The sequence below is a fragment of the Papio anubis genome, chromosome 12, assembly GCF_008728515.1.
Source record: "Papio anubis isolate 15944 chromosome 12, Panubis1.0, whole genome shotgun sequence".
NCBI lineage: Eukaryota > Metazoa > Chordata > Mammalia > Primates > Cercopithecidae > Papio > Papio anubis.
The window spans coordinates 58693725-58711217 of record NC_044987.1 but is presented as its reverse complement, the minus strand read 5'-3'; the positions used below and the strand labels follow the sequence as shown (position 1 = coordinate 58711217).

General features: G+C 54.1%; 1 protein-coding gene across 2 annotated transcripts; it reads left to right on the top strand.

Annotated features, from left to right (window-relative positions):
* The first annotated feature begins 1525 nt into the window (after positions 1–1525).
* On the top strand, positions 1526–12229 carry SERPINH1 (serpin family H member 1). Of its 2 annotated transcripts, XM_003910430.4 has the most exons (6): positions 1526–1788; positions 3204–3247; positions 5788–6443; positions 8194–8292; positions 8400–8632; positions 11223–12229. In XM_003910430.4, the coding sequence occupies exons 3-6, from the start codon at positions 5822–5824 to the stop codon at positions 11523–11525; spliced, it is 1257 nt and encodes a 418-aa protein (XP_003910479.2). In that variant the 5' UTR covers positions 1526–1788; positions 3204–3247; positions 5788–5821; the 3' UTR covers positions 11526–12229. The 2 variants fall into 2 exon arrangements, with proteins under 2 accessions (XP_003910479.2, XP_003910478.2); XM_003910429.4 differs by lacking the exon at positions 3204–3247 and having other exon boundaries at positions 1562–1788.
* The last annotated feature ends 5264 nt before the right edge of the window (positions 12230–17493 follow it).

Sequence of the window (17493 nt, the reverse complement as noted above, 5' to 3'; positions counted from 1 at the left end):
ACTGAAGAGAGGGCTTCGTTTTGGGGCTGCAGACAGGAACCCCTGACCTCTGAGATGCCTTGCAGCTCAGAGTCTTTAATACATTTATTCCAGAATCCTTCGACTCTGAGATTTTGATATGTTAAGATTCCTTAGCTGGATTCAAAGACTCCTTGGGGGCTTTGAGTGAAAGTAATCTCTGATTCCTTGACCCTGAACCACAGAGTCTGAAGCTTTTGGGATCTGAGATTTCCCACAGTCTTTGTACTCAAAAGACTCTGAGCAGCAGAAGCCTACCCAGACAGAGAGGTGTGTCACCACCAGCAGGCTTCCCCACAACCATAATGGAGGGCAGGGACCCAGGTGATTGACTCATTTGCTGGGTGCTGGTATTTTTTTGCTCCTCAGAATCCAGGCAGGCACCTAGAAGAAAGAAGATGCTCAACACAGTTTGTTGATTGAATGAATGAATGAATGAATGAATGAATGACTGGAGAGTCCCTACCCTGTCCCTTTCTCTCCATACTGTGTCCATCCAATAGGTATCATTAAACTACTAAAGAGGACTTTTCGGAGGGTAGGGAGGAGCCTCGCTGGCCAAGTCTTTCCTTTGGCTGCCATCATCTAGGCTGCAAGCTGCTGACCAGAAATTGAGCCACCATCGCCCAGATTATTTAGGGTTTCCTAAACAATCTGCCTCACTGAATTCCCTACTAACATGCGCATACCCCTCAGATGGACATTGCACAGGGCAAGGACTTTGTTCAGCTCTCAGCTGTGTCCTCAGCACCTAGAACAGTAATGAATACCCTAGCTTAACTCGGAGGTCAAGGAGCTATCAGTTTTCGAGGGTGGGGTAGGAATTGACAGTGAGACCTGAGGCCTGTGGGAGGGGACCCAGACAGGGAGGGGATGCAATAGGGAGAGGGCCTGGGGTGACAAGGATTGAGAAAGCGAGAGAGAGGGGAAAAAAAGCAAGGGATGCCTTAGCACCACACTTCACAGCCAAGGGAACAGAGGGCCAGAAAGGGAAAGTAATCTGCTTAGGGTCACACAGCACCTTGCTCAGTGGAGAGCCAGGTTTTCCTTCCTCTGCACTCCTCCAAGCCCAGCCAGACCACCTGAAGTTCCCCAGGCATCTCTGCTTCTATTACTCCAAGACTTGAACCCTCCGGGTGCCAGGCAGGTACTGGGTCCGGTCGGCTCCCTCTCCCTCTGGCCATCGCTGAGGTTGAGGTTTTTTGAATGAACAAGCATGGAGAAGGGCACTGCCTTCAGAAGCCTGACCGTCTCCCCTGAGAGGGAGAGGGGTGCATAGGGCTCAATTATGCTTCAGCTTGAAAATGGGGGAGAGCGGGGAGAAGGGGAGATGGCTCTGCTTGGAGCAGAGCCCCTGAGGGGAAAAGGGTGCCTGAAGGAATGTGCAATTAGGAGTGGGCTAGCTTGTGCAGAGAGCCTGGGAGTGGGAGGAGTCTCGCACTCTGAAGGACACGCTGGTCCCCGTGGGGACTCCCGGCGCCCCGCAGCCTGGGCCGCCGAGGGGGGCAGTAGGACCCAGGGACCGGGAGGCGCCGGCAGAGGGAGGGGCCGGGGGCTGGGGAGGTTTGAGGGAGGTCTTTGGCTTTTTTTGGCGGAGCTGGGGCGCCCTCCGGAAGCGTTTCCAACTTTCCAGAAGTTTCTCGGGACGGGCAGGAGGGGGTGGGGACTGCCATATATAGATCCCAGGAGCTGGGGAGCGGGCGAAGAGCAGAATCGTGTCGCGGCTCGAGAGCGAGAGTCACGTCCCGGCGCCAGCCCAGCCCGACCCAGGTGAGGCGCGGGAGACGCCTGCGTGCGGCCCGGGGGAGCGCCGAACAATCTGGGGGTGCGCGAGTGAGTGAGAAGGGCTAGGGGACCCTGCGAAGCGTTGGGGGCCAAGCCAGAGCCTGCAAACTGGAGCCCCCGGCACTTTGTGGGCCGCTGGAGGGTTTGGAATCGAGAGCCCAGGGCTAGCCGGTGATGGAGCCAGCTGAGGGCTAGGGCGGAGATAGGAGCCGGGGTGGGAGTCCGTGCACTCGGAGGACTGGGAAAAAGTGCAGGGATCCCTAGAAGGTGGTGCTGGCAGAGATGAGACTAGGTGCTGTGTAAAGGGGCCTGGGGGCGGAGAGCAGAGCCTCTGCGGAAAGAAACAGAGGAGGAAGGAGATGGGGTCCGGTGCCTTTTCCCGCAGGGGTAGGGAGGACAGGCCGGCCTCGCAGTTCCCGGTCACTTCCGTTCTATGGTTGAGACTCAGGGGCAGCAGTGATTGGTGGCCCAGCCTCCTCACAGGCTTGCTGAGGGAATCTTAGCCTCCTGAAGGTAGTAGGGTGGTGGGAAAGGAGGTGAAATAGTCTTGACTCCTGGGGTCCATGTGCTCTGATAGAAGTGGGCGACAGTGGCTCAATTTCTCATCAGCAGCTTGCAGCCTGGATGATGGCAGTCAAGGGAAACACTTGGCCAGCGAGGCTCCCTACCCTCCGAAAAAGGGAGTAGGGGTCAGCAGGGTCTGCTCTGCTTTGGGGATGAAGGGGCTGACTAGAAGGATTTGAGTCTCTCCTTCTGTCCACTGCCACCGGGTTCTTGGAGTAACTGCAGGGTTTAGTTAAACTGCAGAGTCTAACTTCCAGAGGCTGGGGTTCCCTGCCCCCCAGCTTAGAAACATTCCTGAGGTGGCTGGAGAGCAGCAGGGACAATGAATGCACTTCCAGACTGGCCCAGAGTCTCAGCCCCTCCTCTTCCTTTTTTTCCGGCTGGTCCCTCTGGGCTGTAGGGCCCAGATGGAGGCCTGGGGAGAATGAGGGGGGCTTTGGTTCTCCGGAATTCTGACCGGGGCCACACCCTACTGTCTTCAGATGGTTCATGTACCCATCCCCCCTTCCTGTCCTCTCCTTTGTCTCCTCTGTCACCGGGAATCCCAGCAGAGATTTTTTGTACTGGCTGTGTAACAGGACACCGCATGCAGCCCTCCGGAGGGGATGTGTGCTTCTGTGAGGAAGAACCCCTGTGCTAGGAAGGCGGACCCCTGTTTATCCCGAGAGACCTGGGTGGCCCCCTGCCCTGGCCTCGTTTCTCCCATTGTACAGTGAGGTGGTGGACCTCCAAGGGCCCTGTAGATTGGGAACTGGTTGTGCCCTCTGCGCCAGGGGCCTCCTCACCATCTGTCCTCTGCCCTCTCCCATCCTCTTCACTCTTCTGTTTTCTTTCAGAATGAAAAAGGCAGGCATTGACCTCCCTCTGAGGCAGTTTCCAGGTACTTTAGACCTCTCAAGTATTTGGGACCCTCTGGTGGCCCCCATCATCTCCTCCCTTTCCCTTCCAGACCCTGCTCAGTCCGACTAGCTGTGGGCACAGTCCTGGCTAGGTGATCTTGTATTTTCTTTGTGGGACTGTAACTCAGCTAACCTTGGCCTGAGGGCCGGCATTTCTCTGTGGCGAGATGGGCTGGGCTGTGGGAGGCTGGCCTGCTTGCAGTAACTTGCCTTTCCCCGTTCCTGCTGCTGGGTTTAATGGGGCTGCCCTTCTCCCCAGTAGTGCATCTCCCTTCAGAGATCCATGTGCAGATGGGAAGGGAACTAAGGCCAAGAAGGCTCCTGGAGTCCCCGGGCAAATACGTGGCACCCCCAGGGACCTGAATCAGACCTGCTTCCCAGGCTGGAAGCCCCCCTCTGCCGGCCGGTGGAGACAGTTCAGCTTCCTGCCTGCCACGTCACCACCAGGAGCAGGCGCTAAGCTGCCGCGGGCCTAGCGAGCTGCCTGAGGAATCCCAAACCAGTTATTTGGAGCTTGCTTGAGAAGCCCCTCCCAGTCCTTTGAGGTTCTGGCTGGTGGGGGTGGGGGCTGTCAAGATGGTACCTGCCACGTTGCATGGCTGGGAGCGGGCTCTTCAGCTGCCTTCTCTGGGAAGGGAGGCTGGTGGCCTCTGTTGCGGTCTGAGCTCCAGCATCACTGGTCTGGATCAGAGGTGGCTTTTGAGTAGGGTGGCCATATGCCTATTATCCTGGTGTAATAATTAGTAGTGCCCATTTTACTTTTATAAGTGTCCTTGTTTGTACCATAAATTATATGGTGGTTCTGCCTTTGAGGCTCCAGTTCTGGCAGGGAAGGAGCCAGGGCTGGGAGGAAGGTGTCTTGGGGTTTATTCTAGGCCCCAGGATCCCCCCTTCATTTTAGGGTGAGACTCAGATCTCCTCGCTCCTGCCAGACATTTGTAGATCTCTGGGCCTTCCCTCTTCTCCCCACCTCCCTCCCCTTGGACCCTTTGCTTCTCTTATACTGCACCTTCAAGGCTTCGAGGAGGGTGGCAGTCCCGGGAGATGGGGAACCTGTCCAGGTTTTTGGGATGGCAGCAGTAGAGTCTTCCCAGAAATACAGTGGTCCCCAGGCAGCCAGAGTCCTGAGGGTCTTCCACCAGGATCTCAAATTTCGGTCTTCTTCAAGGATGACCCCAAGTTGGGATCTATCAGAGCAGTGGTATTGCAGCCTCCATCAGGGTTCCTTCTATCCTTCCCTTTGCGCTGTCATCTCTCCTATGCTGTTGCACGACGTAGAGGAGGATAATGGCCTGAAGGGAGAGAGGGAGTGTGGAAGCATCCCAGGAACAGAGACTGTCCCAACTGGAGGCCCCAGAGAGGGGACTGGAGCTTGTCCTGGGGGCCACTGCTACTGCTGGGGCTTGGGGAGGAGGCCTGAGGGCAACCCTGAAGCCTTGGAGCAAATGGCCTGTGTGGCAGAGGCTGTCAGATGGGAGGGCAGAATGGAATCTGACATGGCTCCAGCTTCCTTGGAGGGTGAGTGCACATCTGGCCAGCTGCTGGTGATGGGGGAGGGGGTCACTGCTCTATCGAGCTGTGACTCACCCTTTTCCCTAGTATCCTGTCCTTGTGCTATGTCAGGAAGCTTCCTCCCCACCCCCACCGAGTCTTCAAAGGAGTTGGTCCCTCAGGAGCTTTTGTCCTGGGGATTTCCCATCCGCACCAGGAGCACCGTGGGCAGATGGACACTCCAAGTTCCTGCCCAGAGAGAAGCCTTGGGCATGGAGACCTGGACCCTTCAGCCTGGAAAAGGGAGACTGAGGCTGAGTGGACACAGGACACACACATACTCTCAGGGTCACCCTTGGGGCAGCAGAGTGAAGCATCTGGGCTCCCCATTTAATGAGTGACCCAACCGGTGACTCATTAACATCCCAGAGCAGAAAGAAAGGCATGGGGGCGGGGCAGCCCTCCAGGTCTGTCCCTCATCCGTTGCCCAGGCATCTGGGCTTCCTGCAGATTCTCAGCTCAGCTGCTGCTTTTTCTCACTGGAAAAGGGCCCCCAGGGTTATGTGAGATCAGGGCTGACCACTCTATAAAACTGATGAGGACCCCAGGTCTGGCCAAGTGACCCTGTTTTACCTTCATTCAGGAAGAGCTGAGGCCTACTGTGTACTAGGCACGGGGGATATAGTGGCAACCAGATTGGCTAGGTTTTCTGTCCTTCTGGAGGCCACAGCCTACTTAGGAGCAGAAATAGGTATGTAATAAACACACAAATAAGTGGAAGTGTTGGCTGGCCAATGCGGGAAATCAATAAGGTGGTCTGGTGGTGACTTGCTGGGAATGCTGCTTTGAGTAGGGAGGTCACAGAAGCCTCTGAGAGGCTGGCAACCCTGAGTCAGGTCTGGGATTCCTGGACTGTGGGCTCTCTTGCCCCCATCTCCAGGGGACTTGTGGTAGCCAGAGGGCTGGGGGTGGTTGTTGGGGGAGGAAGGCCTTGGGCTTCAAGACCACCCTGTCTGTGCAACCCTCACAGGCCCACCGTGGTGCACGAAAACCACCTCCCAGCCATGCACTCCCTCCTGCTCCTCAGCGCCTTCTGCTTTCTTGCGGTGGCTCTGACCGCCGAGGTGAAGAAACCTGCAGCTGCAGCAGCTCCTGGAACCGCAGAAAAGTTGAGTCCCAAGGCGGCCACGCTTGCTGAGCGCAGCGCCGGCCTGGCCTTCAGCCTGTACCAGGCCATGGCCAAGGACCAGGCAGTGGAGAACATCCTGGTGTCGCCCGTGGTGGTGGCCTCGTCGCTGGGGCTCGTGTCGCTGGGTGGCAAGGCGACCACGGCGTCGCAGGCCAAGGCAGTGCTGAGCGCTGAGCAGCTGCGCGACGAGGAGGTACACACCGGCCTGGGCGAGCTGCTGCGCTCACTCAGCAACTCCACCGCGCGCAACGTGACTTGGAAGCTGGGCAGCCGCCTATACGGACCCAGCTCCGTGAGCTTCGCTGATGACTTCGTGCGCAGCAGCAAGCAGCACTACAACTGCGAGCACTCCAAGATCAACTTCCGCGACAAGCGCAGCGCGCTGCAGTCCATCAATGAGTGGGCTGCGCAGACCACAGACGGCAAGCTGCCCGAGGTCACCAAGGACGTGGAGCGCACGGACGGCGCCCTGCTAGTCAACGCCATGTTCTTCAAGCGTGAGTCGGGGGTGCGCTCAGGGGTCCTCTTCCTCCTCCTGCCAGGACCCCCTACAAGAGTTAGGACGACATTCCATGCACTCCATTCTTCAGTGCCTCTCATTTATGCTGTGACAACCCAGGGAGGCAGGACTGTCACTGAGCGTTTTGTACAGACTGGAAACTAGATTCAGAGACAGGTAGTGTGTAAAGGTTCAGGGAGCCGAGGCCCCAGAGGGACTCCATGGAATATGTTCCGACCGAACTTTGTCAAAGTGCTCCTCCTTTATATCTTGGAATGAATAAAATTTAATAATCCATTCTGCCTCAGTAGTGAGCTAGAGAAAGAACCCGAATCCTTTTTTTTTTTTTTTTTTTGAGATAGTCTCACTCTGTCACCCAGGCTGGAGTGCAGTGACACGATCTCAGCTCACTGCAGCCTTGGCCTCCCAGGTTCAAGCAATTCTCCTGCTTTAGCCTCCCGAGTAACTGGGATTACAGGCGCCTACCACCACACCCAGCTAATTTTTGTATTTTTAGTAGAGACAGGGTTTTGCCATGTTGGCCAGGCTGGTCTCAAACTTCTGGCCTCAAGTGATCTGCCCACCTTGGCCTCCCAAAGTGCTGGGATTACAGGTGCGAGCCACCATAACCGACCAAGACCCCGAATCCTTAAAGCAACCTTGGGGACAGGCAGTGTTACCTTCATTTCACAGTGAGGAAACAGGCTCAGCGAGGAGGAAGCAAAGCCAGGACTCAGGCCCAGATGCCTCTGTCTTCAGTTGAAGATTAGATGTAGGGTTAATAAATATTTTTGAGTACCTACATAGACAATACTATTCTCACAGTTTGCTGTGAGAATGAAGTAACCCTTGTTTTACAAATGAGGCCAAGCTAGGAGAGGTGAGGTCTCCCCGAGTCAGTGACTGAGCTTGGATTGGAACACAGGTCTGGCTGTGAGCAAGGGCAGGGTTCAGGCCACTCTCAGATATTTTTTGTTGTGATTTTCTGGTCATGGAGATAGAACTTGCAGAGAAAAATGAAGGGTGGGCCGAGCACAGTAGCTCATTCCTGTAATCCTAGCACTTTGGGAGGTCAAGGTAGGTGGATCACATGAGCCCAGGAATTCGAGACCAGCCTGGGTAAGATGGCGAGACCCCATCTCTACAAAAAATTAGCCAGGCGGGGTGGCACATGTTGGTAGTCCCAGCTACCCTGGAGGCTGAGGTGTGAGGATTGCTGGAGCCTGGGAATTCAAGACTGCAGTGCGTCGTGATTGCACCACAGCACTCCAGCTGGGGGATGGAGTAGGACGGACCTTATCTCAAAAAGAAAAATAAAAAAAAAAAATGAAGGCTGGTCATGGGGCACTCCCTGCCCAGGGCACAGCTGTCCCTCAGGTACCAGGTAGGGTAGAAAACCCACCTCAGAGCATGTTTCCAAAATATCTGACAAGTGCCAGAGCTGGGGGTGGCCATAGAGGTAGGTGGCTGAACTGAGGGTGGAATAAATTCTGTTTCATGTGGGAGCAGCCAGACACTGACTGTAGGGAACCGCACCCTCAGATGGCATGTCCTGGGGCCAAGACCCCTTCCCAAAGCTGGGAACATGGACTCTGTGGGCTGGGTGCTCTACAGCTGGGCTCTGAAGAATGGAGCAAAGACCTGTGGCAGGGACAAATCAAGGGTCTGCAGTTGGGGGTGGCTGTGGGCTGTCATTGTGTCTGGGGGCGGCCATGTGTCTCTGACCCTGTGTTTTGCCCCAACTACAGCACACTGGGATGAGAAATTCCACCACAAGATGGTGGACAACCGTGGCTTCATGGTGACTCGGTCCTATACCGTGGGTGTCATGATGATGCACCGGACAGGTAGGTGCTGTGAGGAGCAGGGTGTCAAGGTGGGTGGAGATCTAAGGGTAGTTAGGGTCTGACCCCTGCACACAGGGTGCCCAGTGTCCTCTCCGCTCCTCTCCCAGGCCTCTACAACTACTATGACGACGAGAAGGAAAAGCTGCAAATCGTGGAGATGCCCCTGGCCCACAAGCTCTCCAGCCTCATCATCCTCATGCCCCATCACGTGGAGCCTCTTGAGCGCCTTGAAAAGCTGCTGACCAAAGAGCAGCTGAAGATCTGGATGGGGAAGATGCAGAAGAAGGCTGTCGCCATCTCCTTGCCCAAGGGTGTGGTGGAGGTGACCCATGACCTGCAGGTAAGGGGTGGCCCAGCCCAGGGGCCTGCAGGGCTTGGAGTCAGGGGGAGGTGTTGGGGGCCCACTCACCAATTCAGCAGGTCTATCCCAAGACCCTCTGGATGTCCAGGCAGTCCTGGGCTCTGTGATAGGGGAAGTTGGGACAGGAGGTGTGGGCCCTGCCCTTGGGAAGATGATGATAATACCAGCAGCTAAATATAACGGAACACTTCCTGTATGCTAGACGTTCTTCTCAGCACTTTATATGTTTTTGTTTTTGTTTTGAGATGGAGTCTCACTCTGTTGCCCAGGCTGGAGTGCAATGGTGCCATCTTGGCTCACTGCAACCTCCACCTCCCGGATTCAGGCAGTTCTCCGGCCTCAGCCTCCCGAGTAGCTGGGATTACAGGCATGAGCCACCACCCCCAGCTAATTTTTGTATTTTTAATAGAGACAGGATTTCACCATGTTGGCCAGGCTGGTCTTGAACTCCTGACCTCAAGTGATTTGCCTGCCTCCGTCTCCCAAAGTGCTGGAATTACAGGTGTGAGCCACCATACCCAGCCTTTGTATGTATTAAACTCTTTTAATCCTCAAAACAACTTTATTAGGTAGGACTATAAATTTCATCTTAGAGATGAGGAAACTGAGGCTCAGAAAAGTTAAGTAACCTGTGCAAAGTCACACAGCTAGTAATTCAGACATCTTGCACCAGAGCTCACCTTCGATCACAGCACTGCCTCTGAGGTCTGAAGTGCCCCCAGTTATAGATTGTTTAAGCTGGAGGATTATCTACCATGCAATAATCAGACTGGTAGCTATGGGTCATCTAGGGTGGCCAGAAACTTAACACACATGCTCAAGATTCTCCCTTGCAGCCACCCTGGGCAGTGGGCAGAGGCTCAGAGAGAAGCAATGACTCGCTAAGTTTCCCCGGGCTCGTAAGTGGTGGAGTTGCAATTAGACCTCAAGGTAAAAACATAATAGCGGCCTTTTTGTCATCAAGAGAGAGATTTTTGACTTACCCAAAAAAGAAAACTTTTGTGTCATTTTTTCCTTGGATGCCAAAAATGGTTCTCACCTGCAGAGTTGATCCAGACTTGCTGCCCAGACGGCTTGGAGAGAGAAAGCTGGAGATGAAGTGGGGCTTAGGCTCCAAACCAGGGACAAGTGAAGCTTGTACTGGTTTGTGCTGTAGACCCTGGGAGTTCCTGGAGAGGGGTCACTGCCTCTCTCCTGGTCCTGGGCCTGATCCTTCCCTAGCCCCTTCTCCAGTGACTGTTGTCCCACGCCCTTCTCCCCTTGTTCCTCTGGTGTCTTCCTGGAACCCTCAGTGGAGACCCCACCCCCCAGTTCATGGGGTAGATTGAGTTGGGAAATTTGAGGTGGATGACGTGTGTGAGGTCGTCAGGGTGGGAAGAGCTGGGCTTACCTCGAATGCCTGTCTCAGGACCCGCTGAGTCTCAGGACCTCAGGCCTAATTCCTGTGCGGCCTTGCCAGGGAGGTGGAGGTTATCCTGCAGAACCCTGGGCCCTGCCATTTACTCAGCCCACAGCCCTTTACTGTCCTCTCTCCCGCATTGAGAGCCAGGGAGAGCCCTGGACGTGGGCCCTGCCCTCAGGAAGCTCCAAGCCAGGTGAGAGAGACAGGCAGCACCAGACTGATAACAGGAAGGTCCAGGGAGACACCACTCGTCTTGTGGGCTCGGGAAGCCTTCCTGAAAGAAGTGGGTTCTAAAGAGCCCAAATGGGAGACAGGATGGCCATCCAGGGTATAAGCTGTCCAGTGAGGCTGTCTGGAGAGTGGGGTGGGGCGTGCCAAGGGATGTGGCTGGAGGCTGCCACGGAGGCACAGGTCATATGTTAAAGAGCTTATGGTTGGCTTCCAAGAGCTGTGCAGGGCGGTGGAAAGATGCGTGTGTGTGTTTGTGTATGTGTTTTAACTTTTTACTATGGAACATTGGAAAAATAAATTAAAAGTAGATTAGTGTAACAAACCCTCAAGTGTCTATCACCCAGCTTCAAGCATTATCAGCTCATGGCCAATAGTGAGCCATCTCTACCCACCAATTCCCCCCTGCATCCGATTATTCTGAAGCAAATTCCAGGCATCCTATCACTCTGGACAGGTGTTAAGCCCCAGAGTGATGTGGACATAGTTGTCCTTAGATCAGTCTTTCTCAAACTTGAGTATGCTAAGAAAGCACTTGGGGAGTTTGTGAAAAGGAATCCATGCCCAATCCCAGAGATTCTGATTCAGGGGGTCTGGGCTGGGGTCAGGACATGAGCATTTCAGATAAGCTCCTGGGTGGTGCCCATGCTGCCTGTCCCTGAACTGCGCTGGGCAGTGCTAGGATAGTTTCTCACTTGTTTTCTGAGTCTCAGCTTCCTCATCTGTGAAGTGGGGATTAGAAGCCCTTGTAGGGTTGCAGTGAGAATTGAGAAAGCTGTGGTTTGAAGTGCCCAGTGCCATGCCTGGCATACAGAAGGTGGCCAGGGAGCAGTTCTCTCCTCTCTGAGGAGCAGTCAGGGTAGTATGGGGTGGAGGGTTTGAGGGTGGAGGAGCCTGGCATGCCATGGCCTCACCTGGCACACCTCCTTGTTCCCACAGAAACATCTGGCTGGGCTGGGCCTGACTGAGGCCATTGACAAGAACAAGGCCGACTTGTCACGCATGTCAGGCAAGAAGGACCTGTACCTGGCCAGCGTATTCCACGCCACCGCCTTTGAGTTGGACACAGACGGCAACCCCTTTGACCAGGACATCTATGGGCGCGAGGAGCTGCGCAGTCCCAAGCTGTTCTACGCCGACCACCCCTTCATCTTCCTGGTGCGGGACACCCAGAGCGGCTCCCTGCTGTTCATTGGGCGCCTGGTCCGGCCTAAGGGTGACAAGATGCGAGACGAGTTATAGGGCCTCAGGGTGCACACAGGATGGCAGGAGGCAGCCAAAGGCTCCTGAGACACATGGGTGCTATTGGGGTTTGGGGGTAGGTGAGGTACCAGCCTTGGATACTCCATGGGGTGGGGGTGGAAAAAAAGACCAGGGTTCCCGTGTGCCTGAGCGGACCTTCCCAGCTAGAATTCACTCCACTTGGACATGGGCCCCAGACACCATGATGCTGAGCTTGGAAACTCCACATCCTGTGGGACCTGGGCCACAGTCATCCTGCCTGCCCTCAAAGTCCCAGATCAAGCCTGCCTCAATCAGTGTTCATATTTATAGCCAGGTACCTTCTCACCTGTGAGACCAAATTGAGCTAGCGGGGTCAGCCAGCCCTCTTCTCCTGATGCCAAAACACCTCAGCTGCCTCCCTAGCTCTATCCCAACCTCTCCCAACTATAAAACTAGGTGCTGCAGCCCCTGGGACCAGGCACCCCCAGAATGACCTGGCCACAGTGAGGCGGATGGAGAAAGAGCTCCCAGGAGGGGCTTCTGGGCAGACTCTGGTCAAGAAGCATCGTGTCTGGCGTTGTGGGGATGAACTTTTTGTTTTTGTTTCTTCCTTTTTTAGTTCTTCAAAGATGGGGAGGGAAGGGGGAACATGAGCCTTTGTTGCTATCAATCCAAGAACTTATTTGTACAATTTTTTTTTCAATAAAACTTTTCCAGTGAAATTCTGTTGAAGCGTGGAAGAAGATTGGATCAGGAGATTTTTACACCATTCTTCACAGGGGACAAGGTCTGCTGTTAAGGCAGACTTGCTACTGATGGCTTATATCAGGCCCTGGAATGCTGGCAGATCACTGTGCAGACCGCGCCAAGTGGCAGGTGCACTCCATGCTGACCCGGGAAATGGTTCTGGCTCTGGCAGCCCTGGAGAAGTTGCAGCTGCAGGGCCTGAATGAGAGCACTGGACCTGGAGCCAGTCTTCAACCTCTTCGCCTTTCTTTCGTTACCCTTTTCTAAGAAGTGGGTCTTACTATGTTGCCCGGGCTGGACTCAAACTCGGGCTCGAGCGAACCTCCTTACTCAACCTCCAGAGTAGTGGACTACAGGGAGGACTATGGGCATGAGCCACTATGCCTAGCTCCTCTAGCCTTTCATTGCAAACTGACCTCATGCTGCATCCAGGGCCGCAGGTACAAACTCAGGCACACATTTAGTAAGTTGCCTGGCTTTAGGCTGGGCTTTGGAAGGAGCTTGTGGGGATCCTTGCCCTTAAGTGGCCCGAAGTGTTGGATTTGTAGCAGGCGAGGAGGAGGTACCCAACACAGTCCCTTTTGACACAGTCCTCCGGTTGGATGCCTCATAGTCCTTAGGGCTCCTGACACCATAACTCAGGGAGAGAGAGGGATGCACAGGATGGAGCCAGTGGCCAGGGAGGCAGAGGAGCAGAGGATATTGGGCTGGAGCCCCATCTCTGCTGCCTGCTGGCCATTTAACCTTGGACAGGTCATTTTTCTCTCTGGGCACCTCCAGCTTTCCTCTGCCAAAGATTGTGACCTGGGGATTGTTGATTCAGGAAGGGACCCCTTTCCTGGCTAAACAATCCAGCAGTAGCCACCAAGATGTACATGGGTCTGCAGAAGGGCTAGCTGATTCACTCCCGTCATTGCCACAACAGAGTTTCAGCAAGACTGCTCAGAGTCCCAGGGCCGTCCTGTGCTTCAGCTCAATCATTCAGATCTCTATCCTCAAGGGGCTTTGTCTAGAGGTGGAGACTTGGACAGTGACCAGGGTGCTCAGGGCTCACTGTGTTCCAGGCACCTGGATCATTCTGTTCTGTGTGCCACGCTTGTCCCCCTGCCTCAGGGCCTTTGCACTAGCTGTCCTTTCTGCCTGGCAGGCTGTTTTTGTAGATGTTTACAGTGTTGCTTTTTGTCATCCAGGATTCAGCGTAAACGTCTGCTCAGAGAGGCCTTCACTGACCACCCTACATAACCAGTCCCTCTCCCACCTCAGCTTCTCTACCATGATTTCTCACTTTACTGACTCCTTAGCACTATGAAATTACCCACTTAAGACTTCCCTGCATGCCTCCCCTCCTAGAATGGAAGCTCCATGAAGAGAGGGTGCATGGTTGGTTGTCTATTGCTGTAAGTCCTGCACCTAGTTTAGCATCATGCACATATCGAGGAAGACTTCCAGGAGGAGGTGACATGTGGGCTGCTTTAAAGGGTGAGTAGGCATTTCCGGATCAGAATAATGCTTTGAGTGAAACCAGCTGGTACTGCTTTGTGTTTTGCTCCTCCTATGTGCCAAATACTTGATATGTACAATTTTATCCAAGCTTCCTAACAACTTGGCTAGTAAGGGATTTTTCCCATTTTACAGGTGAGATAACAGGCTGAGCGGTTAAGTGAGCTGCCCGAGGCCCCCACAGTCAGTGGGGGCCGAACTGGGACTCGATCCTAGTTGGTAGGGTAGTTGCTTTGCCACATAGGAAGGGCAGGAGAAGCCCCTAACACAGTGCATGGAACCCAGCACTGAGTACAGATTCTAGTAAAGAAGGCGCGTTAACTTGCATACAATCTGTATCCATCTCACTTAATCCCCGCAATAGCCCTATTAGGTGGGAAGTCATCCTAACTTTACAAGGTGCAGCTCAGAGAAGGCAGAGACTGGACTGGAACCTAGGCTTCCTGGCCCTGAAGTTCAGCCCGTGACAGCTCCCCCACCAAGTGGAAATGGGCAGTAAAATAAGCCAGGCATGGGTGTGGGGCCACCCAGAGGACCCAAAGGGGTTCTTGAGGCCACGCTCCTCCATCCTGACTCAGGTGGGGAGGGTGGTAAGAGGTCTGTGCTGTTGCATCTCAAACACCAGTCTGTGATGACTGGAGTTGCTGGTGTGGGAGTGGCAGTGCAGGTGGCAGAGGTGGGTGAGTTAGGGGTGGGGTGGGTTCTAGAGGTTGGTCCAGCCAGTGTTGCTGTCCCCAGTGGCCCATCACTGCCCTGTGTGGAGCTTTCCTGCCGCCTGGAGGCCATTGGAGGGATCACCCTGTTATTCTCACCCTGGTGCTTGTTAAAGTCTCGGAAGATAATGAGCCTGTTGGATTGTGTGGGTCCCAGATGTGGATGCAAGTGGGGGAGATGCGGATTAGCCTTCTCCTGAGTGCCTACTGTGTGCCCTGCACTGTCATGTATGATTTTATTTAATTTTCAGACTTCCCTCCGGAGTAGCTATTACTGCCCCACATTATGAACAAGAAAACTGGGGCTCAGAGAGGTGAAGTGACCAGCTCAAGGCCACCCAGCAGGTCAATGACAGAGCTTGGCCCATTGGGAACCCAGGTTTCCTGGCTGTAGAGGAAGGAGAAGTTACTGACATGTGTGAGCTCCGTGCTCCACAGCTTGCAGGGGGCAGTCACAGCTTGCAGGGACTTTTCCCCAGTCCCTGCAGCATGGGGCTCCTTGTCCTCCTGACACTCCAGCTGTGGCCTCCGAGAGAGCATGCCCTTGTCTGCCTGTGTCCTGCTGCATCACCGCACCTAGCAGAATGCCCAGCACACAGGGGGTGCCTAATAAATGCCCATTCTAAGGAAGCTGTCCAGTGGGAGCTGTGGTGTTTAGCAGCAGAGGCGTTGGAGCCTGACAGGTCTGATGGGCATCCCAGCTCTGCCACTCCCTAGCTGTGTGACCTTGGGTCAGTTACTTACCTTCTCTGAGCTTCAGTTTCCTCAGTAGTAAGGTGGAAATGATAACAGTACTTACCTCATAAGGTTGTGGTGAAAGTTAAATGAGGTAATCCCTGGTACTTGGCAAATACATAGCCAATAAATATTATTAATAGTTACTAATAAGAGAAGGTAGTGATTGAAAATTATACAGCAGGCCTGGCGTGGTGGCTCACACCTGTAATCTCAGCAATTTGGGAGGCCAAGGTGGGTGGATCACGAGGTCAGGAGTTCAAGACCAGCCTGGCCAATATGGTGAAACCCCGTCTCTACTAAAAATACAAAAATTAGCTGGGCATGGTGGTGCTTGCCTGTAGTCCTGGCTACTCGGGAGGCTGAGGCAGGAGTATCGCTGAACCTGGGAGGTGGAGGTTGCAGTGAGCCAAGATCGTGCCACTGCACTCCAGCCTGGAAGACAGAGTGAAAGCCTGGGCGACAGAGTGAGATTCCGTAAAAAAAAAAAAAAAAAAAGAAATCATACAGCAGAGCTGGGATTTGAGCCTACCTCTCTGCAACTGTAAAAAGTCTGATCCTTTCCATTATGCCACAGTGCCTTGGGTTCAGGCTGGGCTGAAGTGTCAGGGGAGACTCCTGGAAGAAGGGGCTAGAGCTGGATGACAAGAAGGAAAGAGGCATTCCAGATGTGAGGAACAGCTGGAACACGGGTGCAGCAGTTGGAATAGGCAGGGTGACCCTGGAACACAGGGAGGGGGGCGGTGAGGAGGGTGGAAGTGGGAGATGGAGGATCGAACTGCTGTGTGATGGGAGCCCCCTGGATAAGGCACACAGCAGGTCAGTGAGTGTTCTTAGAGGCAGGACAGATGGCCCTTGCCACTCAACCCCTTCAAGTTTCCCAATCCTTTGTCCTGCCACTCCTGCTACCTCTACTGCCCCACTCAGTTATCACCATCTCCCCTTCCTGTTTGCCCATGCTGTCTCCTCTACCTGGTGCCAGGCCTCTCCCATCTCTGCCTGTTGAGCCCCCCTCATCCTTAGAGGCCTATTTCAAAGGGTAGCATGACCCCCACGGAATCTTCTAGGCCCCTAGACAGAAGCATGACACACGCACAGCAGTATCCCTTCAGGTGCCCCGGAGACACACCATCCTTCGTGCATCTTGTTGTCGTTTTTCTTCCGTTTTCTCAGTGTGACTTTTCTCAGTCTGCTCAGCTCCACCACGTGGTCTCCAGTGCCCCATCCTTCTGGGCGCACCCAGTTCACACTGACCCACCTGGCTGCTCCAGCAAGAATGAGGAAGTGGCTTTGTATTTAAAAGACACACGCTGAGAAATGGACAGATCTTTTCCTTTGTTTTTTTCCATGTCATTTCTCCATTTACCCACTTTTGGTGTAAGCAGAGGTCCCAAGCTCAGCAGGGGAAACTCCAGGCAGAGGAGAGTGCACTGAGCCACATTTTCTGACTTCTTCTTTTTCACTCTGTTGCCAGGCTAGAGTGCAGTGGCATAATCTCAACTCACTGCGACCTCCGCCTCCCGGGTTCAAGAGATTCTTCTGCCTCAGCTTCCCAAGTAGCTGGGAATACAGGCACGCACCACCACACCCAGCTAATTTTTGTATATTTAGTAGATACGGGGTTTCACCACATTGGCCAGGATGGTCTCAATCTCTTGACCTCGTGATCCACCTGCCTCGGCCTCTGAAAGTGCTGGGATTACAGGTGTGAGCCACTGCGCCCGGCCTTCTGATTTCTTAAGACATGAATTTGAGGCTACTGTTGCCAAATTACATTGTCAATTTATCGACTGAATTCATAGTACTGCTCTGTCTCAGGTGAAACTTAGGGCCCAGACCTCGATGAGAATGAGATAGTGGTCATGTGGGAAGATACAGACAATTTAGAGGCCCCCCGCCCCCGCCCCAACAACCCCTACTCCACAGCGCCTCCTAGTGGCAGAAGCAGTCCCTGCTCCTCTGCCTGCGGAGGCTCCTGCCGCCTTGCCTGAAGATGTTGCAATGACCTTGCCTTGAAGTTACCCTGCAGTGTTTTAGTTATTTATTGCTGAGTAACAGGCCACTCCACAGGTAGTGACTTAATTGAGTTTGCTCAGATGACTGCAATCACTGGATGCTGGGCTCAGCTGGGATAGTTGGGATGGCTGATGCTGGGCCTCTCTGTCCACAGGGTCCTTCTTCCCAGTTTCTTCATGGCACGGTGACCTCAGGATTCCGGGAGAATGGAGGCAGGAGCTAAGCATCTGAGGCCTGGGCTTCTTGCATCATGTCACTTATCATACATTCTCCTG

Coding starts and splice junctions, on each gene's coding strand:
- SERPINH1 (XM_003910430.4), top strand. CDS start 5,822: ATGCACTCCCTCCTGCTCCTCAGCGCCTTCTGCTTTCTTGCGGTGGCT. Junction 8,293..8,399: donor CATGATGATGCACCGGACAG/GTAGGTGCTGTG, acceptor CTCCTCTCCCAG/GCCTCTACAACTACTATGAC. Junction 8,633..11,222: donor AGGTGACCCATGACCTGCAG/GTAAGGGGTGGC, acceptor TTGTTCCCACAG/AAACATCTGGCTGGGCTGGG.